Consider the following 24,153-nt stretch of genomic DNA (forward strand, 5'->3'; position numbering starts at 1 on the left):
CTTAGTTGTACGTAATAGCACTCATGAAAAGAGGATACTGACGCATTGCCATAAAAGCGTCATTAGATGTTGTGCATTCACTGGTATTGAAATCAATGTATGAGATGTGTTTGGTTAACCAAATGCAATATCTGATTTAAAGTATAGTTTACCATACAATTTCAGTTAACTTTAACTTTTTTTCACTAAGTGAATGTTCAATTAGAAAACACCTTCATTTATGCAATTGATGTCCAAGATTATCGAAAATTTAGATTATTTTAAAAATAGTGGAAGATTGTTCGATATTTTTAACAATAATGAATGCGGGACAAATCCCACATTAAAAAAGTAAAAGGAAAAAGAGTCAAAGGAGTATAAGTCCATTGTAATTGGATTTTAGTAGACAATGAACCGTGGAGGGCTTGAATCATATAGAACACTAATAGAACAATATTTTTTAGTTCAGTGATCCAACAGTTGTATTTTCTGATATGGACGAAGGTGTCCTTCTTTTTTGTTTCTTTTTGTTTTTTTCCCAATTCAACTGAGTAGTCTTGTTACATGGGCACAGATTACTAATATCGAAGGCCAACGAGAACCTCGAAATCCCCCATCCCAAGTTGGGTTAAAACTATTAGATGTTCAAAAATTTTGGGCTGTAGGCTTTTCAATAACTAATTGTCCTACGTCTGTTTTGAGAGTAAAGAGCAAGAAATACAAACTGATTAAATTTGGAAAGCAAGTCTCTCGAGTGGGTCAGGCTTGGATTTTTCCTTCTGTTTCAGGGTGGCATGGTCTTGCCAATATTTAGCAGCAGTAAAAACCGAGAAGTTCTGTGCTCTGATAGTGAAAAGTTGAAGCTGAGATGAATTTTTCCGGATAATGGAGATGGAAGATGACAAAGAAAATCTTGAATGTTTCTAATTTCTACATCTCCTTACTATAGTTCCAATTTTTTCATGTCCCCGATGATTATACAAATTTGTAATACACCACAATCAGCATCAAGTGTTTGAAAGACGAATATTATTATAAGGAGCTGTAGGAACAATCAAGATCTTCCTGTTCTATTAATTTGACTTCAGCATATCCCGAGGGGTCCCATTTCATGAAAATTGATACTGTTTCATCAGTCAGGCAAGCCTTTAATTACTAGTAACAGAGCTAATCGATCATTTGCCTTGAATTAAACATCAGACAAGTCTGAATGGGCTAAGCTAATTGCCTATTTGGGCCATTTAGGCATTCACACTGAATTTAATGAAAGCCCTGAGGTGGATTTAGGCCTGCTCTACAACTTGGAGTGACTTCAATATATGTTTAACAATGAAAATATGGAGCTTTGAGAAATTTATGGGGTGATGCTGACACTAACCATTCAAACGCTGATGTTCTTTTAATCTCTCTTGTCTAGAGGATGACATTATTCTTGTTTCTTACAGCAATTGGAAAAGTGCCTTGGTATCTTGATTAGGAAAATACTTCACATCTAATCCATGCAGTTTTTAAGCACACAGCATTATCTACAATTCGATTTGATATTCCATGTGTAACTGATATACGATGAATTCCAGAATGCATGAGCTAGGCCTCAAGGTTTGTGTATGGTAGATTTTAACATACCAGTGGGGAGAAACTTGAATTATAGTGAAGGATGGAAGTGCCAGAAGTTAAAATCTAGCTATCTAACCTGTCAGAATAAGAATTCCACTTCTGTAGAACTTCAATAGATAGCAAAAACAGACTACCAGCAACAAATGGGAAAAATCATGAAAAAATCATTGCCATTTATTGTGAAATGTTTAAATGTTTTACTTATTCCTACGAATCCTCTATGAATTTTTATCATATATGAGCTTTTAGCGTGGCTCTAATGCTGTAATGGTAGATCCATCTAGTGAGTACAATTCTTGCTTGCTTGATGCAGAATCAGCTGCAGGAGGCAGATTCCTTTCCAAGAAAAAGCCGGGCTGCTTTGGGTGAGGCAATGTACTCTCACCGCACAACATGAGCACCACCAATGACATGTTTGGTCTGTCTTCCGGGCGTTGTTGCACACATAAGAGAGCTACATTGATGCATCTTAACACTTCAGCTACATTATAAGAGTCGCCTATTGCATTGTCAACTAGTTCTAATGGCCTCTCTTCCATCCACAATTTCCATGCCTAAAAAAATTGGAACAACAGATTATATATTTGTTGAAGAAAGTAAATTAAATCATTATATCTTTAGTCTTACATGTCCGAGGAGAGTTTGGTCTTGATCTGGACCTGAGAATCCCCTGTTTCTTTTCCCTGTTACTATCTCCAGAACCAACACTCCAAAGCTGAATACGTCTGATTTTGGAGAGAAACACCCACCAAAGGCATACTCTGGAGACATATAACCACTGGAAAAAAATGCAAAAAATGAGAAACCTTAAAAGCAACATGGAGTAGATTTCCAAGTACCAACAGAGTCCAGGAATACATACTATGTTCCAACCACTCTTTTAGTCTTGTCCTCAGTCTGATCTCCACAAAACTTCCTAGCCAAGCCAAAATCTGAAATCTTTGGATTCATACTATTATCCAGTAAAATATTACTCGTTTTGAGATCTCTATGGATAATCCTCAATCTAGAGTCATGGTGAAGATAAAGAAGCCCTCGAGCAATTCCATCAACAATACGCATGCGCCTATGCCAGTCTAGTACTCTGCTTCTTGTTTTATCTGCATTTTTCAATTATGATTCTTAGCTCCATGGTCATATGAATCATCAGATAAAATTCAAAAAATGGATAGCACAGGATGAGTGTTTGAGTTCAAACCAAAGATAAAGTAGTCCAAACTTTTGTTGGGCATGTATTCATAGATTAACAGCCTTTCCTCTCCCTTAATGCAACAACCAAAAAGCTTCACAAGATTTCGATGCTGAAGCTTGGCGATCAGTGTAACTTCGTTTTTGAACTCTTCAAGGCCTTGTCCAGAATTCTTTGAAAGTCTCTTTATTGCTATTTCTTGCCCCTCTACCAATATACCCTTGCATTTCATTATATGCAAAGTAGTAATAAGCATGTAGCAAAAGATAAGGAAGAAAGTTACAGCAGATTGCTTCACTACCTTATACACAGGACCAAAGCCACCACGCCCAAGCATGTTGTTTTCTGAGAAGTTATTTGTTGCATTAGCTATGGTTGCAAAATCAATCATAGGCAACTCCATCTCTTCCTTCTTCTCATCTGATCATTCCGGAACAAGTGTAAGATAATATTGGCACCTACTGCAATTCGTAATTAAAAATTCTGCAATTAAGTTTGCTTACCTTCCTTCCTAAGCTTTTTCTTCCGTACATACAACACAAATACCACTATCGTCAATCCTGTAGCAATTACAATGGAGATGGCTATAATTCCTGCTTTAAGCTTTTCCTCTGACTGCCTTTTACTTTGAATGCGATCTGGCATAAATCAAAAAGTTTTCAGTGAACAAGGTTTTGAGTTCAGATGAACAGTTATATATCATAAAACTTTAAGTAACATGCCAGACTATTCATGGAATCTATGTCACAAAGAGAAGTGAAGGTAACAAAGGAAACAAAAGAAAAATAAATTAAGTTGTTGACAAAGTAGCTTTGACCAAAACCTCAGCATCACCAATTCCAAGTTATTTTCATATACTGACATTGCACATATTCAAACTTATCTTCACAGAATATAAGAAAATGCAAAAAAACCTTGGATTGTACAGGTCTTACCTAGCTCAGAAGCAGCCAGCCGTATATGGAGGTCTTGTCCCACCTCGGTGAATTCTGTCATGTCAATCAGATCATTAAACCAGATCAAGCATCCTGTTCCTTTCAAAATATCTAAATTTGCATATGCTGTGCAAGAACAATTTCTCAAGCATATTTTCTCACATTCCTGGAGGCTTATGCTCTTGTCAGCCCAAGAATGTGACGTATCAGGTAGCTTTAACCCTGTGTGCTTAAGAAATCCATCTTTACCATCACAAACCGAGGGTGTCCTCCTAACACATCCATCAGACCAATCTACAGAATTCAAATCTCCTGAATTAGTTGACCTTGGCACGAAGCCTTCCAGGCATGTACATGGAGGAGACTTATTGGTTGTGCAAGTAGCATATGCTCCACAAAAGGCATAGATTGCACATTGATCTGCCTGAGCCGTTGAGAAAATCTCCCAATCATTTTTCCTCTCATTCCACATGAAACGCTGTATAACACCTAGTGGATTCAATGAATACCTTGAAACAAATGAACTGTTCCGATGCTCATATTTGTAATAGACCTCAATGTTATTCAAGACAAAGTCATATGAATATACTGGATTTTGCTCAAGACCAGGCTTACCTGAAAAATATAGACCATTCCATGACCCTGCTCTAAACAATATTTCTGATCCCTTCTTAAGAACTAATTGTGGATATCCACGAGGCTCGATCCTTAAAGAATATTGGCCTGGAGCAGGGTCTTCTGTGCTTTTCCAGGATGATATATACCTCTCAAAACCAGTGACAAAGTTTCTTCCCAGCTTCATTCCTGACAAAAGGTTATCACAAGGATAGTCAAAACTTTCCCACAAAACGTTCTCTAAGTTGTTATCATTTCTTTCTTTCACTACAAGATTTCCTGAGTCCAGGAGCTGCGCAACTGGACTCTCTGCAGTTTTTGATGTATTTGAAGACCAAACAAGACTATTGCTGCTATTCAGAAGAGTAAGAATTCCTTGACTGGTGATATTTAGAACTCCTGACCTATCAGAAATGGGAGTTTCCCTGTTGGCAACCCAAACAACAGTGCCAGGAGATATTTTCTTGTACCATATTCCTACATATCTGTTCTTCGAACTTCCAGGACTAAAAAATCCCAGTTCAAAGCTTCCACCAGCTGATCTAAGAGTTTCACCATCTTTTATGGACTGCCCTGGAATAATAATGTCTTGTGTGAAGCTTTCTATAATCAAAAAGAAGAACATACACAAGCACAAGACAATCTCCATTTAGAGCCTTCCATAGATTTTCTAAGCATGCATTCTTTAATTCGGGAAGGCATTAGGAAAGTAAAGCCAGCCAAAAGCAGGAACAGCCTCGTAGTCTTTGATGGGCCCTTTCGCAGTTTGCCTTGATTTGATCAACGTAGATTTGAAAAAAAAACAAATAAAAAGTCGAACACGGAAAGGAGATTGTGGGCCTAGTGGCAAGGACAATGAACAGAAGTGCTCTTGGCAGCACTCATATTATTGATTTACCTTTCTTCTTCAAATTTTTCTGAGAAGATATTAAAGGCAGTGCAGTAACTTGAAACTTTGAACTCCCAGGTTAATCTCATTATCGATTTGATTGAGAAGGTAATGCGGAGATCTACACATTTGATTGAGAAGATAATGTGTAAATGGGTTGCGTTGACATTCTGATATCATACATGTGTCAGTTTGGTGGAAATGTACACATTTTCATCTTTCATTGTTGAGTTCTGGTCAAATGGCAGGCTTAGCACGTTACACATTGGGTTCCGCTATTGGTTCCCCAACAAAGATTAAACCTTTTGAACCATCACTTTTGATAAACAAAATTATTTGAACTGTCAAATAATTAACAAGTATTATTGTGGTAATTAAAAGTTACTACTAAACTGTAATTTTCTTGTTTATGCTTCTCCAGCGGCCTACTTAGGGTGCCATGTGCTTGTCAACATGGAAGTAGGTAGGTAGTTCTTGGTTTACCGCATTTTACTGTTTATTCTGACATGGGAACAGGAGAGTTCCGGGTTCAAACAACGTTATCAGAAGTCTTAATATCAGTTTAATCATCAGTGGAAATAGCATTGCAGCCAATAGTCAAAGTCAACTCAGTTTTTCTCTTCAAATATCATTAATGGAGAAGTTCAGTAACTCCTATGGACAGCAACCTATCTTGACCTTCAAAACAAACAAACATAAAAAAGGAGAAAAAAAAAACTAATCTCCATTGGATTTTCATGATCGTGGCCTTGAAACTAATAAGGATATGTAAACACATAGGATAAGTGCAAATTCCTTTTGGCTTAAACTATTCCCAATAAAAGTACTTACATATTTTTCTTTTCAATATCAGAGAAGATACCATTTCCTAATTCCTAGAGGGTGAGGCTTGCGGTTTTCCTGCATTCCAAACAGAGAATTAGTTGTGTTCCCTCACACGTGCTTTCCAGTAACTTTCCCAAATAAGTGGAAAAGGAATATTATGCAAAAGGGGGTCTTGAGTTAGTTCCAACTTCTGATACATGCAGGCAAAATTGTCCAAACGCCAGTCAACATCAAATATTTCTGCTGAAACAGTAAGGTCTTGTATTGCAACCTTTTTGTGCTTTCCCATTATATTTTTTTAAGCAGATGCAGATGGGTCCCATTTGATGAAAATTATATCTAGTTTGATGCAGCTAGTTGGTCATTTCCTCAAATTAAACATCAGAAGTGTGACTCTGTAAATCCAGTTGACTATAACATTAACCCTCCTGTTAATGATACCCAAGGTGGAACAATTAAGGACCAAATCTACATTCTACAAGCCTATGCTAATTATCAATTTGAATGAATTCAAGAAACCTTTTACAATCTATTAAATGAACGTTGAAGCATTCATGGTGTAAACTTGTGTTCTTACAGAAATTAGAGAAGTGCCTTAACACAATTCTTAGCTCATTACTTCCATGAACTGCATAAGTTTCCTATTATGTTGGTTTAAGTGATACTATATAAAAATCCCAAAGCAAGGTTGTTAAACCTTAAGGTATCTATCTACTAAATATAATAACATACCATTGAGGAGGAACTTAAATTATAGTACAAGATACAGATGCTAGAATCCACCATAAACCAGCTAGCTAACCTGTCAGAACAAGAACTCCCCTTGCTCTAGAATATGGATATGTTTACTCAAAGAACTTTACTCATGGCAAAGAAGACAGCTAACATTGAAGGACAGAAATGAGAAAAGTCAAAAGAAAAAACCATTGTCATTAATTTTGAAATGTATGAATGTTTAACATACACTCTAAGGAATACTCTTAGAGTTTTTATGGTATGAGGAGCTGCTAACGTGGTTCTAGCTCTGTTATATTTGATCCATATACTGAGAATGGTTCATGCTTGACTGATTTAGAATAAGCCAGTGGCAGATTTCTTTCAATGAAAAAGCCAGGCTGCTTCGGTTTAGGCAATATAGTCTCACCGGACAACATCAGCAGCACCATTGACATGTTAGGTCTGTCTTCAGGATGTCGCTGCACACATAATAGAGCTACATTGATGCATCTTAAGACTTCAGCCACAATATAAGAGTTACCTAATGCATTGTCAATTAGTTCTAGTGGCCTCTCTTCCATCCACAATCTCCATGCCTGAAAAGTTAAAACCAGAAATAATATTATTGCTTTTTTTCTTTTTGAAAAGTAGATTTTATTAGTCATACACCGGTATGCCATTGTTAGTCTCGTGCTGAAGCTGCCAGAGACGCCGGCTTGACAAAAGAAACTGTCCAATTAAAGGGCACGTCTGCTCACATGGATTAGCAGAAGACCCACAACATTCAGCCACCAAGAGTTAAAGAACTCAAAACTGCCTAAACACAAAAAACTACTGCATGAAACAGAAAGCAATCAGCCTAAGACTACTAATAGATTAAAACAAACAAAACCAAAAATAACAGCATTGAGACAAAGGTGTTCCAAACAAAAACAAGGAACTCTAATTCTTTGGTGTCGAACCTATGTTCCAAACCAGCACCGGAGAGGGAACAGCACCTTGACAAGGCCAAGACATAAAGAAATCAACAAACAGCCGGCAGAAAACAAAAATAAACTGTTATAGATTAGCTTACATGTCCAAGAAGATTATGATCATGTTCCGGGTGGGAAAATCCTCTGTTTCTCTTTCCAGCTACTATCTCCAGAACCAAAACTCCAAAGCTAAAGAAGTCAGATTTCATTGAGAAAAGCCCATCGACGGCATACTCAGGTGACATATAACCACTGCAAAATAATGTTAAATTAGAAGTTTAAAGCTAATATGGAACAGAAGTACCGGACAAGTCTTGCTAAACATACTATGTTCCAACCACTCTTTTAGTATTGGCCTCAGTCTGATCATCCCCAAACTTCCTAGCTAATCCAAAATCTGAAATCTTTGGGTTCATACTATTATCTAGTAAGATATTGCTTGCTTTGAGATCTCTATGGATAATCCTCAATCTAGAGTCATGGTGGAGATAAAGAAGCCCTCTAGCAATTCCATCAACAATATGCATGCGGCTATGCCAGTCCAGAAATTTGCTTCTTGTTGGATCTGCAACCAACAATTGCCATGGCTATAAGCTAAGAACTCAAGCAGAACATCAAAAAAGAAACAAAAAGTAATAACAAAAATGGGAAATGCAAGACTGGCATAAAAAGAAGTTCTGGGATAGTAGGTTCAAACCGAAAATAAAGTAGTCCAAACTCTTGTTAGGCATGTACTCATAGATTAACATCCTTTCATCTCTCCTGATGCAACAACCAAAGAGCTTTACAAGATTGCGGTGCTGAAGTTTGGCAATCAATGTTACTTCATTTTTGAACTCTTCTGGTCCTTGTCTTGAATTCTTTGAAAGCGTCTTTACTGCTATTTCTTGCCCCTCTATCAATGTACCCTTAAATTTATAATGTTCAAAAAATGTTAAGAAATAGTGAGTGAAAGATAAACTTACAGAATATTGCTTATATACCTTGTACACAGGACCAAATCCACCTTGTCCCAGCTGGTTGTTGCTTGAGAAGTCATTTGTTGCCTTAGCTATTGTGGCGAAATCAAATATAGGCAAATCTAATTCTTCCTTTTCCTTTTCACCTGATTATCATTGAACTAGTATAAGATGGATTTTTTTTTTGTGAAAATTCATATGTATTTAAAAACAGAGGATAACAACCTCTGTGGAGCAACAAAAGGATTTTGCCCTGTTTTACACAAATCAAGTAAAACAGTTCAAAATCTTCTTACAAGTTCACTCCTCGAGTTAATAACCCAAACCAAAAAAACTCTCTCCCCCTGTACATCAAGATCACAAGAATTCACATCAACACTCATCTGTACACTTGAAATCCCAACTAGCAGGTAATAACCCAGAAAATCCCAACCCACAACCTATACATACTCACAAAGACTTAAAAAGATCCACCGACCAGCTAGTACACTTGAAATCATAAGATGGATTGACAACTGATTGTAAACATGTCAATTTTCAAATGTAAATCAAATGGCTAATATAGTCTGACATTCCAATTCATTTTTCACAGTCAAATTTGCTTTATTTTCATTTCCAAGAAAATTTTAAATCGTTCATAGATATATTTGTTAATTGACAGGAATTTGCTTACCTACTTTTCTAAGCTTTTTCATCCGAACATACAACAAAAATGCTACTATCGTCATTCCGGTGGCTATAATGACAGAGATGGTTATGATTCCTGCTTTTTTCTTTTCTTTCAGCTTTCCTTTGCGTTGAATGATATCTGAAAGATTGGATACAACTTTGAGGACATCTCCTAAATGTTTGGATAAACTTTAAACTATCTACAGCTAGTTCTGCAACAATAAATGTAAATCTATTTTGTGAAGAGTTTCAATTGGAGCTGAAAATGTAAGTTATTTTCATGCATCAGCAGCAGCACATGTCCAATATCATTGATCAGTCTAAATGCAAAAGACAGAAGGAGAATTACTTAGATCTGAAGTGGCCAGCCTGATATAAAGGTCTTGTCCACCCTCAGTGGAGTCTGAGATGTCAATTAGGTCTCCAAACCATAGCAAGCAGCCACGGCCTGCCTCTCTGATATCTAAATTTGCATAAGCTGTGCAAGAGCAATTCTTCAAACACAGTTTCTCGCATTCCTTGAGATTCATGCTCATGTCTGCCCAAGACATCGATGTATCTGGTTTTTTTAATCCTGTATGCTTGAGAAAGCTATCTCCATCATCACACGTCAATGGTGTTCTTCGAATACATCCATCTGACCAATCTACAGGATTCAAATCCTTGGAGGATGCTGATCTGCGCACAAAACCTTCCAAGCATGTGCATGGAGGAGACTTATTCGTGGTGCAAGTAGCATATGCTCCACAATAGGCATAGATTGAACACTGATCTGCTTGAAGTGTAGAGAAAACCTCCCAGTCATTTTTTCTCTCATTCCATATGGAACGTTGCATTAGACCTGATGGATTCAATAGGTACCTTGAAAAGATAGAACTGTTTCGAGTCTCATATTTGAAATAGACCTCATTCTTAGTCAAGACGAACTCATATAAATGTACTGGATTAGCTTCAAGCACTGCTTTTCCCCTAAAGTAAACACCATTCCATGGTCCTGCTTTATACAACAGTTCAGGTCCCTTCTTAAGAGCAAACTGTGGCAACCCCCGAGGATCTATCCCGAGACTATATTGGCCTGGAGCAGGATTTTCTGTGCTTTTCCAGGATGAGATATGCCTCTCAAAACCAGTGACAAAGTTTCTTCCAATCTTCATTCCTGGTAGAAAGGTATCACAAGGATAATCAAAACTCTGCCAAAGAAGGTTCTTCGGATCATTATCTTTTCTGTCTTTCACCACAAAATTTCCCGACTCCAGGAGTTGTGCAACTGGGTCCTTTGCGTTTCTTGATGTATTGGAAGACCAAACAGCGCTATTGGTGCTGTTCAGAATTGCGAGAATTCCCCTGTCACTGATACTTAGAACTCCTGCGATATCAGAAATAGAAGCTTCCCTGTTTGCTACCCATACAACAGTCCCACTTGATACTTTCTTATACCAAATTCCTAGATATCGACTCTTAGAATTCCCGGGACTGAAAAATCCCAGTTCAAAGCTTCCACCAGCTGACACAAGGGTCTCACCATCTTTGATGGATTGTCCAGGTTTAATAGTGTTTAGTGCGGAAGTTCTTGTAGTCAAGAAGAAAAGCAAACACAGAAAAAGCTTCATTAAGAAACCTTCCATTAATTTGCTAATAATGGATTGCTTTTTGTTTTTTTGCTCTCAAAAAGGTGGATTTTATATATCACTGGTAGAATAGTGTTGGGGGCCTAGCCACCCATAGTCTGGTACAAAGCCAAGACATTTGGGAGGTGGACCGCATGTCCGGAAGATACACAAAAAGTTAAATTGTTAATAGATACATTTGTTATTTGATAGTGCTTTTAGTTGGTAACTGAATTTTCTTACCTGCTTTTCTAAGCTTTTTCATCCGAACATACAACAAAATTGCTACTATCATCATTCCGATCGCTGCAATGACAGAGATGGTTATGATTCCTGCTTTTTGCTTTTCCTTCAGCTTTCCTTTGCTTAGATCAATGCTGGAGTTTGGACAGCAAACGTTAAAGAGGAATGCTGAAGTAAGGCTTGCTGCTAAGACCAAAGCAAAGTAAAAACATTAAGGGCAGCCATACTTATGATGGTTTAATGACAGATTACTCGTTTCAGTCAAAATGTCAGTTAGGCATGGTTTGACAGTGTGTTAGTTAATTTTTGTGTAATGAGGTGCATTGTAAACCTTGTATTTCATATATATATATGACCTATGAATGAAAAAAGGAATGTTAGCCTCTTATTTCTCTATCTCTCTCTGTTTTATCTTTTTAATTTCTTCTTCCTGGTTTCTGGTTGTACAATCAATGCTGCTGCATTCATCTTCACTGTGCAATGTCTGAGTCATGATCCTGCAATGCTACAAAACAACAAAGAACATAATTTTTGAGGATATACAGTGAATTATTGACATGAAAATTGACATTAAAACAGAAATGTATCCCTGGTTGTGACTATGCATTCCTAACATGAGAGATTTTTTTATATTTCAACAAATGAAGGCCTATCAGAGTATTAGTCATGGTTTAATGTATTTTCCTGAATACAAGAGACTTGATGAATTGACAATAACAAAGTGCATTTGGGTTACTCAACTGGAAATTTCTAAGTCTATTGTTGTGGACCATGGACAAACAGAAAAGATTGAAATAAGAAATGTGAAAACAGAGATAACATGGAAAAACTTGCTGCTTTGACTGTAACTTTTATGTTTCTGACTGGTAGGCATTCTTGTAATTAAATTACTAATGTCAAAGGCGGAGGCCAACCTTACCAGTTAAGTTAGAATACATCTTTGAGATTTCTAAGAATTACTTATATCCCATGTCTGTTATTTATATTTTTTATAAAAAAAAAAAAATAAAGCTTGTCAGGCTTGCATGTTTTATTGCCTCTCAAGGTTTGCTGCTGGCACCATCCACCAGCATTTAGAGACAGAAGTTCTGTTTTCTGGGTGCTAAAATAAGAGTGAAATGAACTTTCTAGTAAATAAATGGAAAACAAATATTATGCAAAAGGAAGTCTTGATTTAGGTCCTAGTCCTCCTTAGAATAGTCCCAGCTTGTGATACATGCATGCAAAATTATCAAAACACCAAAGTCATCATAAACTATTTCTGCTGAAACAATAAGGTCTTGTGCATTGCAACGTTTTGTTTTTTCCATTCACTTAGCAGATCCAGATGGGTCCCATATGCTGAAAATTATGTCTAATTTAATTGATGCAGCTTCTTGGTCATTTCCTCTAGTTAATGGAATAGAAATTCTCTGCCCCCACTTGGTGTCCTGATAGGTTCCTAGTTAATGATACCCAAGGTGGAATAGTATTGCTCAATCCCAAGGTGGAACAACTGAGGACCAAAGCAACATTGTGCAAGCCTGTGCTAATTATTTTTTTTCAATAAATTCAAGAAACTTTTTCCAACCTATTAAATGAACTTTGAAGCGTTCATGGTGTAAACTTGTATTCTTACAGCAGTTAGATAAGTGCCTTAACACATTTCTTAGATCATTACTTTCATGAACTGCATAAGTTTCCTATTATCTTGGTTTAAGTTATACAAGAAAAGGTGGGTGGATGGTGTTGAAATCTGGTGCTCTATTTTTCAGTAGCTGAGGTGGAGAAACGCGGGAAGTTCAAATGGAAGAACACTTTAGCGCCGTTTTATTTCTTTACTTTGTTTGACTTTTTACTTTAACCTTTGTCTGTTTATTGTGGTTATTTTCTTTTCCCAAATGTTAGGATTCGGGTCTCGTTTCTTTGTTTTTCTTCCAAAACTACACGTTTGGGTAGTTGAGAGAATGTCTGGTGTCAGGGAATATCTCATCATTCCCAGAGCACCTAGAAAGTGGAAATGCCAGGTGGATGTTTAGCCAGCTGGTTCCTTTTTACCTTGTTTCTCTTTCTTCAGTCATGTATGTATAGTTGGCTACTGAGTAAATGAAGTGTGGCTGTGCACATCGTTTTTGTGCTGACCCAAAATCTTCTCTTTCCTCTCCATTGATTATTCTCTCTGTTTTTCATCCCTGTCCTTTATATTTCCAGATTTTATCAAACCTTCAACAGATGGCAGATAAGGCATATTCCAAGATCAGGTAACGAAAGGGCTGATTATTATGCTAAAAGGGAGGTGGATAGAATAAATGACTTGTTATGAGTTTATCCTTGATTGTGTGGTTATGGAAGTGTGTATGGGGGAGACACCCTCATGGCGGATTCCTTCCTGTGTTTTGAAGGTCTGGTTCTATGATGCTGCTTCCTCGGGGGATAATCTATTTTACGTTGTCTGTGTTCTCTAATGCCAGAGGGAGTTTTGACCTTGTCCTGTTGTCAACTGGAAGCGGCGAAGAGTGCACGGAGATGTAAGAGGTGGAAACAGCCCTGGAGGCTATGCTTGCTTTTCTTACTTGTTCTGCACTTTGAGAGACGCTATGCTAGACATCTGGTCTGGTTTTTTAGATGTGTAATGTTTGTTCCCTCTGTTAACATGGCCTCCAGGATTAGGAAGTTTTTGTGGCAGGGGATGTATAGTTCACAGGGTATTGACTCGGCTGTGTTTTTGCAAGCCAGTTAATTGACAGTATTCTGACTGCTATATCTCAGCTGAATACAGTCCTTTTGTATGTAAAACAGTTCTTTTTGCTATGAATCAAAGTTGACTTTCGAAAAAAAAAAAAGTGATACAATATAAAATGCCAAACAACTAACAACCTCAAGGAATAGCTAGGTGTTAAACCTTAAGGTATTCATCTACTAAATATAATAACATACCAGTGAGGAGAAACTTGTATTATAGTAAACGATGCAAATGCTAGAACCCACCATAAACCAGTTAGCTAACCTGTCACAACAAGAATTCCCCTTGCTCTAGACTATGGATATGTTTACTCAAAGAACTTTACTCATGGCAAAAGGAGACAGCTAACATGGAAGGACAGAAATGAGAAAAGTCAAAAGAAAAAACCATTGTCATTAATTTTGAAATGTATGAATGTTTAGCATACACTCCTAGGTATACTCTTAGAGTTTTTATGGTATGAGGAGCTGCTAACGTGGTTCTAACACCGTTACAGTAGATCCATATGCCGAGAATGGTTCATGCTTGACTGATTTAGAATAAGCCAGTGGCAGATTTCTTTCAATGAAAAAGCCAGGCTGCTTCGGTTGAGGCAATATAGTCTGGCCGGACAACATCAGCAGCACCATTGACATGTTAGGTCTGTCTTCAGGGTGTCGCTGCACACATAATAGAGCTACATTGATGCATCTTAAAACTTCAGCCACCATATAAGAGTTACCTAATGCATTGTCAATTAGTTCTAATGGCCTCTCTTCCATCCACAATCTCCATGCCTGAAAAGTTGAAACCAGAACTGATATTATTCTTTGAAACAGAACAATAAACTGTTATAGCTTAGTCTTACATGTCCAAGAAGATTATGGTCATGTTCCGGGTGGGAAAATCCTCTGTTTCTCTTTCCTGCTACTATCTCCAGAACCAAAACCCCAAAGCTAAAGACGTCAGATTTCATTGAGAAAAGCCCATCAAAGGCATACTCAGGTGACATATAGCCGCTGTAAAAAATAATGTTAAATTAGAACTTTAAAAGTAACATGGGACAAAAGTACCAGACAAGTCTTGCTAAACATACTAGGTTCCGACCACTCTTTTAGTATTGGCCTCAGTCTGATCACTTCCAAACTTCCTAGCCAATCCGAAATCTGAAATCTTTGGGTTCATACTATTATCTAGTAAGATATTGCTTGCTTTGACATCTCTATGGATAATCCTCAATCTAGAGTCATGGTGGAGATAAAGAAGCCCTCTAGCAATTCCATCAACAATATGCATGCGGCTATGCCAGTCCAGAAATTTGCTTCTTGTTGGATCTGCAACCAACAATTGCTGTGTCTATAAGCTAAGAACTCAGGCAGAACATCAGAAAAGAAACAAAAAGAAATAACAAAAATGGGAAATGCAAGACTGGCATAAAAAGAAGTTCTGAGATAGCAGGTTCAAACCGAAAATAAAGTAGTCCAAACTTTTGTTAGGCATGTACTCATAGATTAACATCCTTTCATCTCTCCTGATGCAACAACCGAAGAGCTTTACAAGATTGCGGTGCTGAAGTTTAGCAATCAATGTTACTTCATTTTTGAACTCTTCCAGTCCTTGTCCTGAATTCTTTGAAAGTCTCTTTACTGCTATTTCTTGCCCCTCTATCAATGTACCCTTAAAATTTATAATGTGTAAAAATGTCAAGGAATAGTGAGTGAAAGACACCTTATAGGGTATTGCTTATTTACCTTGTACACAGGACCAAATCCACCTTGTCCCAGCTGGTTGTTGCTTGAGAAGTTATTTGTTGCCTTAGCTATTGTGGCGAAATCAAATACCGGCAACTCTAGTTCTTCCTTTTCCTGTTCACCTGATTATCATTGAACTAGTATAAGATGGATTGACAACTGATAGTAATACTGAGAATTTTCAAATTTAAACAAAATGGCTAATATAGTCTAACATTCCAATTTCATTTTTCACAGTCAAATTTGCTTTATTTTCATTTCCAAGAAAAAAATTAAATTGTTAATAGGTATATTTGTTATTTGATAGTGCTTTTCGTTGGTAACTGAATTCGTTTACCTGCTTTTCTAAGCTTTTTCTTCCGGGTATACAACAAAAATGAGACTATCATCATTCCTGTGGCTATAATGACAGAGATGATTATAATTCCAGCTTTTTGCTTTTCCTTCGACTTTCCTTTGCGTTGAATGTGATCTGAAAGATTTGAAGAATGATAGAAAAAGTTCTGAGTTTGAGCACATCTCCTAAATCAATTGCTGCTGAGAATGTGAATCTTTTTCATGCATCAGCAGCATCACATGTCCAAATTCATTGATCAGTCTAAATGCAAAAGACAGAAGGAATATTACTTAGATCTGAAGTGGCCAGCCTGATATAAATGTCTTGTCCACCCTCCGTGAAGTCTGAGATGTCAATTAGGTCTCCAAACCACAGCAAGCAGCCATGGCCTCCCTCTCTAATATCTAAATTTGCATAAGCTGTGCAAGAGCAATTTTTCAAACACAAATTCTCACATTCCTTGAGATTCATGCTCATGTCTGTCCAAGATATCGATGTATCTGGTATTTTTAATCCAGTCTGCTTGAGAAAGCTATCTCCATCATCACACGTCAATGGCGTCCTTCGAATACATCCATCTGACCAATCTACAGAGTTCAAATCTGTGGAGGATGCTGAACTCCGCACAAACCCTTCCAAGCATGTACATGGAGGAGACTTGTTGGTGCTGCAAGTGGCATATGCTCCACAAAAGGCATAGATTGAACACTGATCTGCTTGTGCTGTTGAGAAAACCTCCCAGTCATTTTTTCTCTCATTCAGTATGGAACCTTTTATTAGACCTGATGGATTCAATAAGTACCTCGAAAAGATGGAACTGTTTTGCATCTCATATTTGTAGTAGACCTCATTCTTATTCAAGACAAACTCATACGAATATACTGGATTAGCTTTAAGCACTGGTTTTCCTGTAAAGTAAACACCATTCCATGATCCTGCTCTAAACAATATTTCAGGTCCCTTCTTAAGAACAAACTGTGGCAACCCCCGAGGATCTATCCTGATACTATATTGGCCTGAAGCAGGATCTTCTGTGCTTCTCCTGGATGATATATACCTATCAAAACCAGTGACAAAGTCTTTTCCAATCTTCATTCCCGGTAGAAAGGTATCACAAGGATAATCAAAACTCTGCCAAAGAAGGTTCTCCGGATCATTATCATTTCTGTCTTTCACCACAAAATTTCCCGACTCCAGCAGTTGTGCAACTGATTCCTTTGCATTTCTTGATGTATTGGAAGACCAAACAGCGCTATTGATGCTATTCAGAATTGCGAGAATTCCCCTGTCACTGATACTTAGAACGCCTGAGGTATCAGAAATAGAAGCTTCCCTGTTCGCTACCCATACAACAGTCCCACTTGATACTTTCTTGTACCAAATTCCTAGATATCGACTCTTAGAATTCCCGGGACTGAAAAATCCCAGTTCAAAGCTTCCACCAGCTGACACCAGAGTTTCACCATCTTTTATGGATTGGCCTGGTGTAATAGTGTTTAGTGCAGAAGTTCTTGTAATAAAGAAAAGAAGCAAACAGAGAACAAGCCCCATTAAGAAACCTTGGATTAGTTTGCTAATAATGGACTTTGTCTATTCAAAGACAGTAATAATTGATGCAAGGAGGAGTTTTAGAAAACTAAAACGAGCTCTAGTTTCTGGTAGATCCTATCCCACGTTTGTAATGTTTTTTAAACTGCCATCAGCAGTCCTCAGTAATAAGAACTTAATTTTTGAGGATGTACAGTTGAAGTATTGACCTGACAATTGACAATAAAACAAAAATGCATCCCTGGTTGTGAATATGAATTCCTAATATGAGAAATTTTTGCATATTTCAACAAATGAAGGCCTATCAGAGTATCACCCATGGTTTTCTATGTTTTCTTGAATCCAAGAGACTCACTGAATTGACAATAACAAAGTTCATTTACGTTACTCAACTGGAAGTTTCTAAGTCTACTGGTGTGGACCAAGGACAAACAGAAAAGATTGACAAAGGAAATGTGAAAACAGAAATAACATAGAAAAAGTTGCTGCTTTGACTCTAATGTTTGTGTTTCTGACTGCTAGGCAATCTTGTATTTAAGTTACTAATGTCAGAAGCAGAGGCCACCCTTACCAAGTTGAGTTAAAACTACCAAGTTCTATCCAAATTTTTGGAAACAGGGAATACATCTTTGAGATTTCCAAGAATTACCTATATCCCATGTCTGTTATTTACGTTTTTTAGTATTAGAAGGAAAGCTTGTCAGGCTTGCATCTTTTGTTGCCTTTCAAGGTTTGCCGCTGGCACCATCAACCAGCATTTAGAGAAAGATAAGTAGTGCTTTCTGGGTGCTGAAATAAAATTGAAATGAACTCTCAATAACCATAATTTTATTTCCCAAATAATGGAATAGGAAATTGCAGAAGAAGAACTTGTTGTCTCTACAGCTTCCTAGGACAGGTACAATTTCTAGTGCATGTCTCTGTCAGATGGTAATAGAAAGTTCAAAATTGTTGATATTACACAATGAATCAAGGTTTCAAAGAACTATCTGCCCGGTTTGACTGAAGCAGATACAGCTGGCTTCCATTTGATTAAATTTTTTTCTGTTCTGTCATACATGCAAAGTTTTATTTGTCAGTGGAGCAGCTACTCAGTCATTTACCTTGAATTAAACTAAACAAAAGAAGTCACAAGGTAAACCCCATTGGCAGTAAGTCATCTTTTAAAGTCTAATCATAAAAGCTTAATTTTGTGATTTTGAATGAATGAAAGAAATTTTTAACAATTAATCAGTAAATGATCATAGGCATGATGAAGTTCCAATTCGATGGCAACATCAGGATGCTTTTAATTACGTTTGCAACCTTTAGATATTGGTAAACAACTGCATCAATTGAGTTTATGACAGACCTTGCTGTAGATTTTTCAAGTTCACAGTAGAACTTTACTGATAGCAGAAAAAGAGAAAGCAAGCACCAAGAGATAACAAAGAAATAATTTCCATTAATTGTGACACTGTCCTGTTACGATTTCTTTCTGTGATATGATAGCTTCTAGCATAGCTCTAACAAAGTAATTGTGAATTCATTTGATTGAGATTCATGCTTGCTTGATGTGGACTTGGTTGAATGCAGTTTTCTTTCAATGAAATAGCCAGGCTGATTTGGTTGAGGCAAGGTACTGTCACCAGCCAACATAGACAGCACAGATGACATGTTTGTTCTGTCATCTGGGTGCTGTTGCACACATAAGAGAGCTACATTGATGCATCTTAACACTTCAGCTATAATGTAAGAATCGCCTAGAGCAGTGTCTATGGTTTCCACAGTCCTTTCTTCCTTCCACAGTCTCCATACCTGAGAATTGGAAAATCAGACAATTTGTTTACTTGAAATAGCAGTTTGATATTGTGTCATTTAGGCTTACATGTCCAAGAAGATTACGGTCAGGTTCTGAGTAGCCCCTTCTTTTCTTCCCTGTTATTTTCTCCAGGATCAGAACTCCAAAACTGAAGACATCAGATTTCATCAAAAAACGTCCATGAAAGGCATACTCTGGAGACATATATCCACTGGGAATATTTAAAAAAAAATAAACCGTGAACCTTGAAAGCGCCTTTCAAAAAAAAAAAAAAACCTTGAAAGCAGCATGAAGAAAATTACTGATAAAGTTTAGTAATACATACTATGTTCCAACCACTCTTCTTGTCTTGTCCTCAGTCTGATCTCCACCAAATATCCTAGCCAAGCCAAAGTCCGATATCTTCGGATTTATACTATTATCTAGTAAATTATTGCTGGCTTTGAGATCCCCGTGAATTATCCTTAGTCTAGAGTCATGATGAAGATAAAGAAGCCCTCAGTGCAATTCCATCAACAATGTGCGTGCGCCTATGCCAGTCCAATAATTTGCCTCTAGTTTTGTCTGCAATGAAGCTTAAAACTCAGGTTGTGCTTCATTGAATCTCAGATTAAAAAGTTAGAAACAAAGATGTATATGTTAAGATTTCCACGAAGAGGGAGAACAGCAGAAATGTGCTATGATTAGAGAGTTCTAACCAAAAATAAATCAGTCCAAACTTTTGTTGGGCATGTATATTCATATATTAACATTCTTTCATCTCCCTTAATGCAACAACCAAGGAGCTTTACTAGATTGCGGTGTTGAAGCTTGGCAATCACTGTAACTTCGTTTTTGACCTGTTCAAAGCCTTGTCCAGAATTCCTTGAAAGTCTTTTCGCAGCTATTTCTTGCCTTTCTATCAACATACCCTTGAATTCATAAGGCACAAAATGTTAAGACACATTGAGAGGAAGATAACTGACTGCATACTGATTCATTACCTTGAACACATGACCAAAGCCACCTTCTCCCAGCTTATTGTTGCTTGAGAAGTTATTTGTTGCATTAGCTATAGTTGAAAAGTCAAGTACAGGCAACTCCATCTTTTCCTGATCTCTATCTTTTCATTCCAGAAATAGATAAGATCCATTGGCTACTTATCTTGATATTAACAGCCTTATTATCAAAATTAACCAGCACGTGAAACTTGACATGTCTGATTCATTTTTAACATTTATGAAGGCTTTATTTTGGTTTTTATACAACTAACTAGTTCGGTAATTAAGTTTGTTTACCGTCCTTCTTGAGCTTTTTCCTTCGTATGTGCAATGCAAGTACCAGTATCATAATTCCTGCAGCTACTATGATGGATATGGCAATTTCTAATGCTTTCTGCTTTTGCTTCAACTTCATCTTTCTTTGAATGTGATCTGCAGTTTTGGAAGAAGATTCATCAAATAAGGTTTGATCATTTAGCAATATATCCTAAATTAGTCCATAAAGTGAAAAAAAGAAAAACTGAAAGCAATAAAAGGAAGAAAAGAGAGGTAATAAGAAAAATCCAAGGTGTTACTGATTATGAAGTAGCAAGGAGAAAACCCCATATCACCAAGTCCAAGTTGTTTTCATTTACTGCTACTGAAGCCAAATTATTTTCACAAACAGAGAAAAATGTTGCAGAAAGGAATGGTAAAGAACGGCTACCTAGCTCAGAAGTAGCCAGCCGAATATAGAGGTCTAGTCCATCCTTACTGAGTTCTGTCATGTTAATCAGTTCACCAAACCAGAGCAAGCAGCCAGTTCCTTCTTTTGGATCTAAATATGCATATGCTGTGCAAGAGCAGTTTCTTGAACACAATTCCTGACAGTCCTCCAGACACATGGTGTTGTTAGCCCAAGCATGTGAAGTATCTGGAAATTTCAACAAAGTCTGCTTGAGAAAGCCATCTCCACCATCACAAACCAATGGTGTCCTTCTAAGACATCCCTCAGACCAATCTCCCGTATTCCAATCACCAAATGCTGGGGATTTGGGTACGAATCCTTCCCGGCATGCACATGGAGGAGACCTGTTGGTGCTGCAGGTAGCATATGCGCCACATAGAGCATAAGCAGCATACTGATCTGCCTGAGGTGTAAAGAAATCAGCCAATCATGGTTCCTTTCGTTCCATATGAACCGTTGCATGAGACCTGACGGGTTCATTGCATACCTTAATAGAACGGAATTGTTTTGGAGCTCATATTTGAAGTATGTCTCCTTCTTGTTCAAGACCAACTCATATGAACATAAAGTACTTGGTTTAAGATTAGGCCTCCGGCTTAGGAAATAATGACCATTCCTGACCACTATTGTGGGAGTCCACGGGGATCTATCCTCAAAGAATATTCGCCTTGAGCTGGATCATCTATGCTTTTCCAGGATGATATATATATCTCAAAACCAGTGTCAAATTTTCTTCCAAGCTTCATTCCTGGTAAAAAATTATCACAAGGATAATCAAAACTTTGCCACATAAGGTTCTCCAGGTTACTCTCATTTCCGTCTTTCACTACAAAATTCCCTGGCTCCAATAGCTGAGCAACTGGGTTGTGTGCTGTTCTTGACGTATTGGAAGACCAAACAATGCTTTCTGTGCTATTCTGAAGAGCCAGAATTCCTTGGTCACTGAAACTTAGAACTCCTGAGAATCAGAAATAGGAGCTTCTTTGTTGGCTACCCATACAACAGTAGTAGTAGATACTTCGTACCATACTCCTAAATATCGGCTTTTTGATTTTTCTGGGCTGAAAAATCCCAATTCAAAGCTCCCATTAGCTGAGACAAGAGTTTCACCATCTTTTATAGATTTTCCAGGAGTAATGGTGTCTAATGTAGAGGCTCTTATAGCAAAGAAAAGAAACAAGCGCAGGAAAAGTTCCATTGAAAAGCCTTCTATTTCTCAATTTCTAGTCTTGCATCTCGTTTTCAAATTGATGACGGTTATGCATAATGCAGGGAGGAAAGTAGAGTGAGCCAAATGGAATCACCCTTAAGTCTTTGACGTGCCCTTCGGCATGGAAAAGTGCTAAAGGCAGTATATAGCTTAGTCCCTAAAATTCATGAATGATGGCATAAGTGAACCACAAAGGTTGAAAATTCATTTAGCACCCACCCCCTCAATGTTTCATTGAACTTTCAAATTTCCTGAGACGATACTGTAAACAAAAATGAAAAAAGAATCATGACTTTTCAATATGCCTGAATGCGTTTAACAGTGACTTGATAATATTTAACAATTCTTTGCATCACTTAGGTGGAACTATATAAGATCTTTGATTTTCCATTTTTGCTCAGGATGTTAATTATGTCTCAATCTCAAGGATGGAGATCATAAACAACTGTGACAAAGTTGAAAAGCAGTTCAACAGATAAGCAAACAACAAATGTTAAAGTCAAATTTTATGAAAGAATGACTCTGATGGGCAGCAGCCTATCTTGACCTCTAAAACAGGGTAAAAAAAAACAAAAAACTAATTTCACTGACTCTTCTATTCAGGATTAAAGTGTTGAATTTTTAAAAGAAACTAAACCTTTGTAAGGATGAAAATCAATGGAAGAGGAAAATACAGTGACGAAGGAAAGGGATATTTCTCTCTCACACAAGCATAATCAACACAAATACAAGAGAAACAAACTAGAGGACCCTACACACCTGTCTGGTGTATTTGCGGACAAAAGAAGATAGGCCGCGTGGCCATTACAATAAATGAGGCAAACCACCTGCTAAACAAAAGGAATAAAATAGCAAAATAAAAAGAAACACGTGTGTCACGCACTGAAGGTAGAAACCCAAGAGGAGAGTTACACATCATGAAGTTACACGTTGAGGGAGAAAAATAAGAGAAAAGCAGGGGTGGAGCCTCCTTATGGGATGGGGAAGGGGGCCACGGCCCCTCTCAAAATTTTAAAATTTTTTTTAAATTTTTTTAATAACCCTTTCAAAATAATTTTTTATTTAATAATTAATACAAATGAAGAACAATAAAATAATTTTATATGTTTGACTCAATTTTAAAGTTTTTTTAATTTATATTGTTATTATTTTATTATTTATTTATTTTTATTCTATTTACTCATATGTTTTAAATCTTTATAAATTTTGTTTATAAATTTCTATAAACCATCAATTATATTCTTTTTTTATTATATCATTTGCAAATTTTATCTTCTACTTGTCATGTTTTTTTTTTGTTATGTAGTGTTTAATTTTTATGATTTTAATCTTTAAAAATAAATTAATTATTATGTAATTCTCAAATATAAGTTGCACTGTTGTTTAGAATTTCATCAGCATATCATTTTTAATTGAGAATAACTAATGTATTCTAATATGTATGTTGCAAACTTTAAGTAATAAGGATATACATATAAATTAATAGAATGAAATAATTATACTTCTTTCAATACAACTTTATTTGTTATATATATTTTTAATGGCTCTCAAAATAATTTTTTATTTAATAATTAGTTTTATTATTCAAACAGTTTGACAAAATTAGAGTAATTATTGTTAGCATATTGCTAGTTAAGCCCAACAAATAAATTCTAAACTAATATGTTAAGCCTATCAAATTTAAAAATAAAATAAAATGAGTCCACTAATTCACACTCATTAAGTTTTAATATAAATTTAAGTCTATTATAAAATATAATATCTTAACAGTCTAACCTAATAGCCTATCATATTATATTATATCTCAACAGGTTAACTTAATAACTCAATATGTTAATTAGCAATTTAAGAAGCAAATAGAAAATAAGAGAAAAGCTAGA

At 36.7% G+C, this 24,153-nt stretch overlaps 3 protein-coding genes and 1 pseudogene across 3 annotated transcripts; all 4 read right to left on the minus strand.

Moving 5' to 3' along the window:
• On the minus strand, positions 1,753-5,048 carry LOC18593776 (G-type lectin S-receptor-like serine/threonine-protein kinase At4g27290). The gene is made up of 7 exons (XM_018125015.1): positions 3,721-5,048; positions 3,289-3,423; positions 3,087-3,205; positions 2,795-3,005; positions 2,459-2,696; positions 2,224-2,374; positions 1,753-2,150 (listed from the first exon to the last, which is right to left on the minus strand). Exons 1-7 carry the CDS (start codon positions 4,982-4,984, stop codon positions 1,842-1,844), a joined length of 2,427 nt encoding a protein of 808 aa, XP_017980504.1. The 5' UTR covers positions 4,985-5,048; the 3' UTR covers positions 1,753-1,841.
• On the minus strand, positions 7,057-10,993 carry LOC108662948 (G-type lectin S-receptor-like serine/threonine-protein kinase At4g27290). Its single transcript, XM_018125014.1, has 7 exons — positions 9,718-10,993; positions 9,373-9,507; positions 8,724-8,845; positions 8,438-8,648; positions 8,068-8,305; positions 7,842-7,992; positions 7,057-7,362 (listed from the first exon to the last, which is right to left on the minus strand). Exons 1-7 carry the CDS (start codon positions 10,991-10,993, stop codon positions 7,057-7,059), a joined length of 2,439 nt encoding a protein of 812 aa, XP_017980503.1.
• On the minus strand, positions 14,326-17,700 carry LOC18593777 (G-type lectin S-receptor-like serine/threonine-protein kinase At4g27290). The gene is made up of 7 exons (XM_018125016.1): positions 16,298-17,700; positions 16,008-16,142; positions 15,671-15,792; positions 15,386-15,596; positions 15,016-15,253; positions 14,788-14,938; positions 14,326-14,716 (listed from the first exon to the last, which is right to left on the minus strand). The coding sequence occupies exons 1-7, from the start codon at positions 17,556-17,558 to the stop codon at positions 14,411-14,413; spliced, it is 2,424 nt and encodes an 807-aa protein (XP_017980505.1). The 5' UTR covers positions 17,559-17,700; the 3' UTR covers positions 14,326-14,410.
• On the minus strand, positions 18,980-22,272 carry LOC18593779 (annotated as a pseudogene).

The sequence above is a fragment of the Theobroma cacao genome, chromosome 7, assembly GCF_000208745.1.
Source record: "Theobroma cacao cultivar B97-61/B2 chromosome 7, Criollo_cocoa_genome_V2, whole genome shotgun sequence".
NCBI classification, from domain to species: domain Eukaryota; kingdom Viridiplantae; phylum Streptophyta; class Magnoliopsida; order Malvales; family Malvaceae; genus Theobroma; species Theobroma cacao.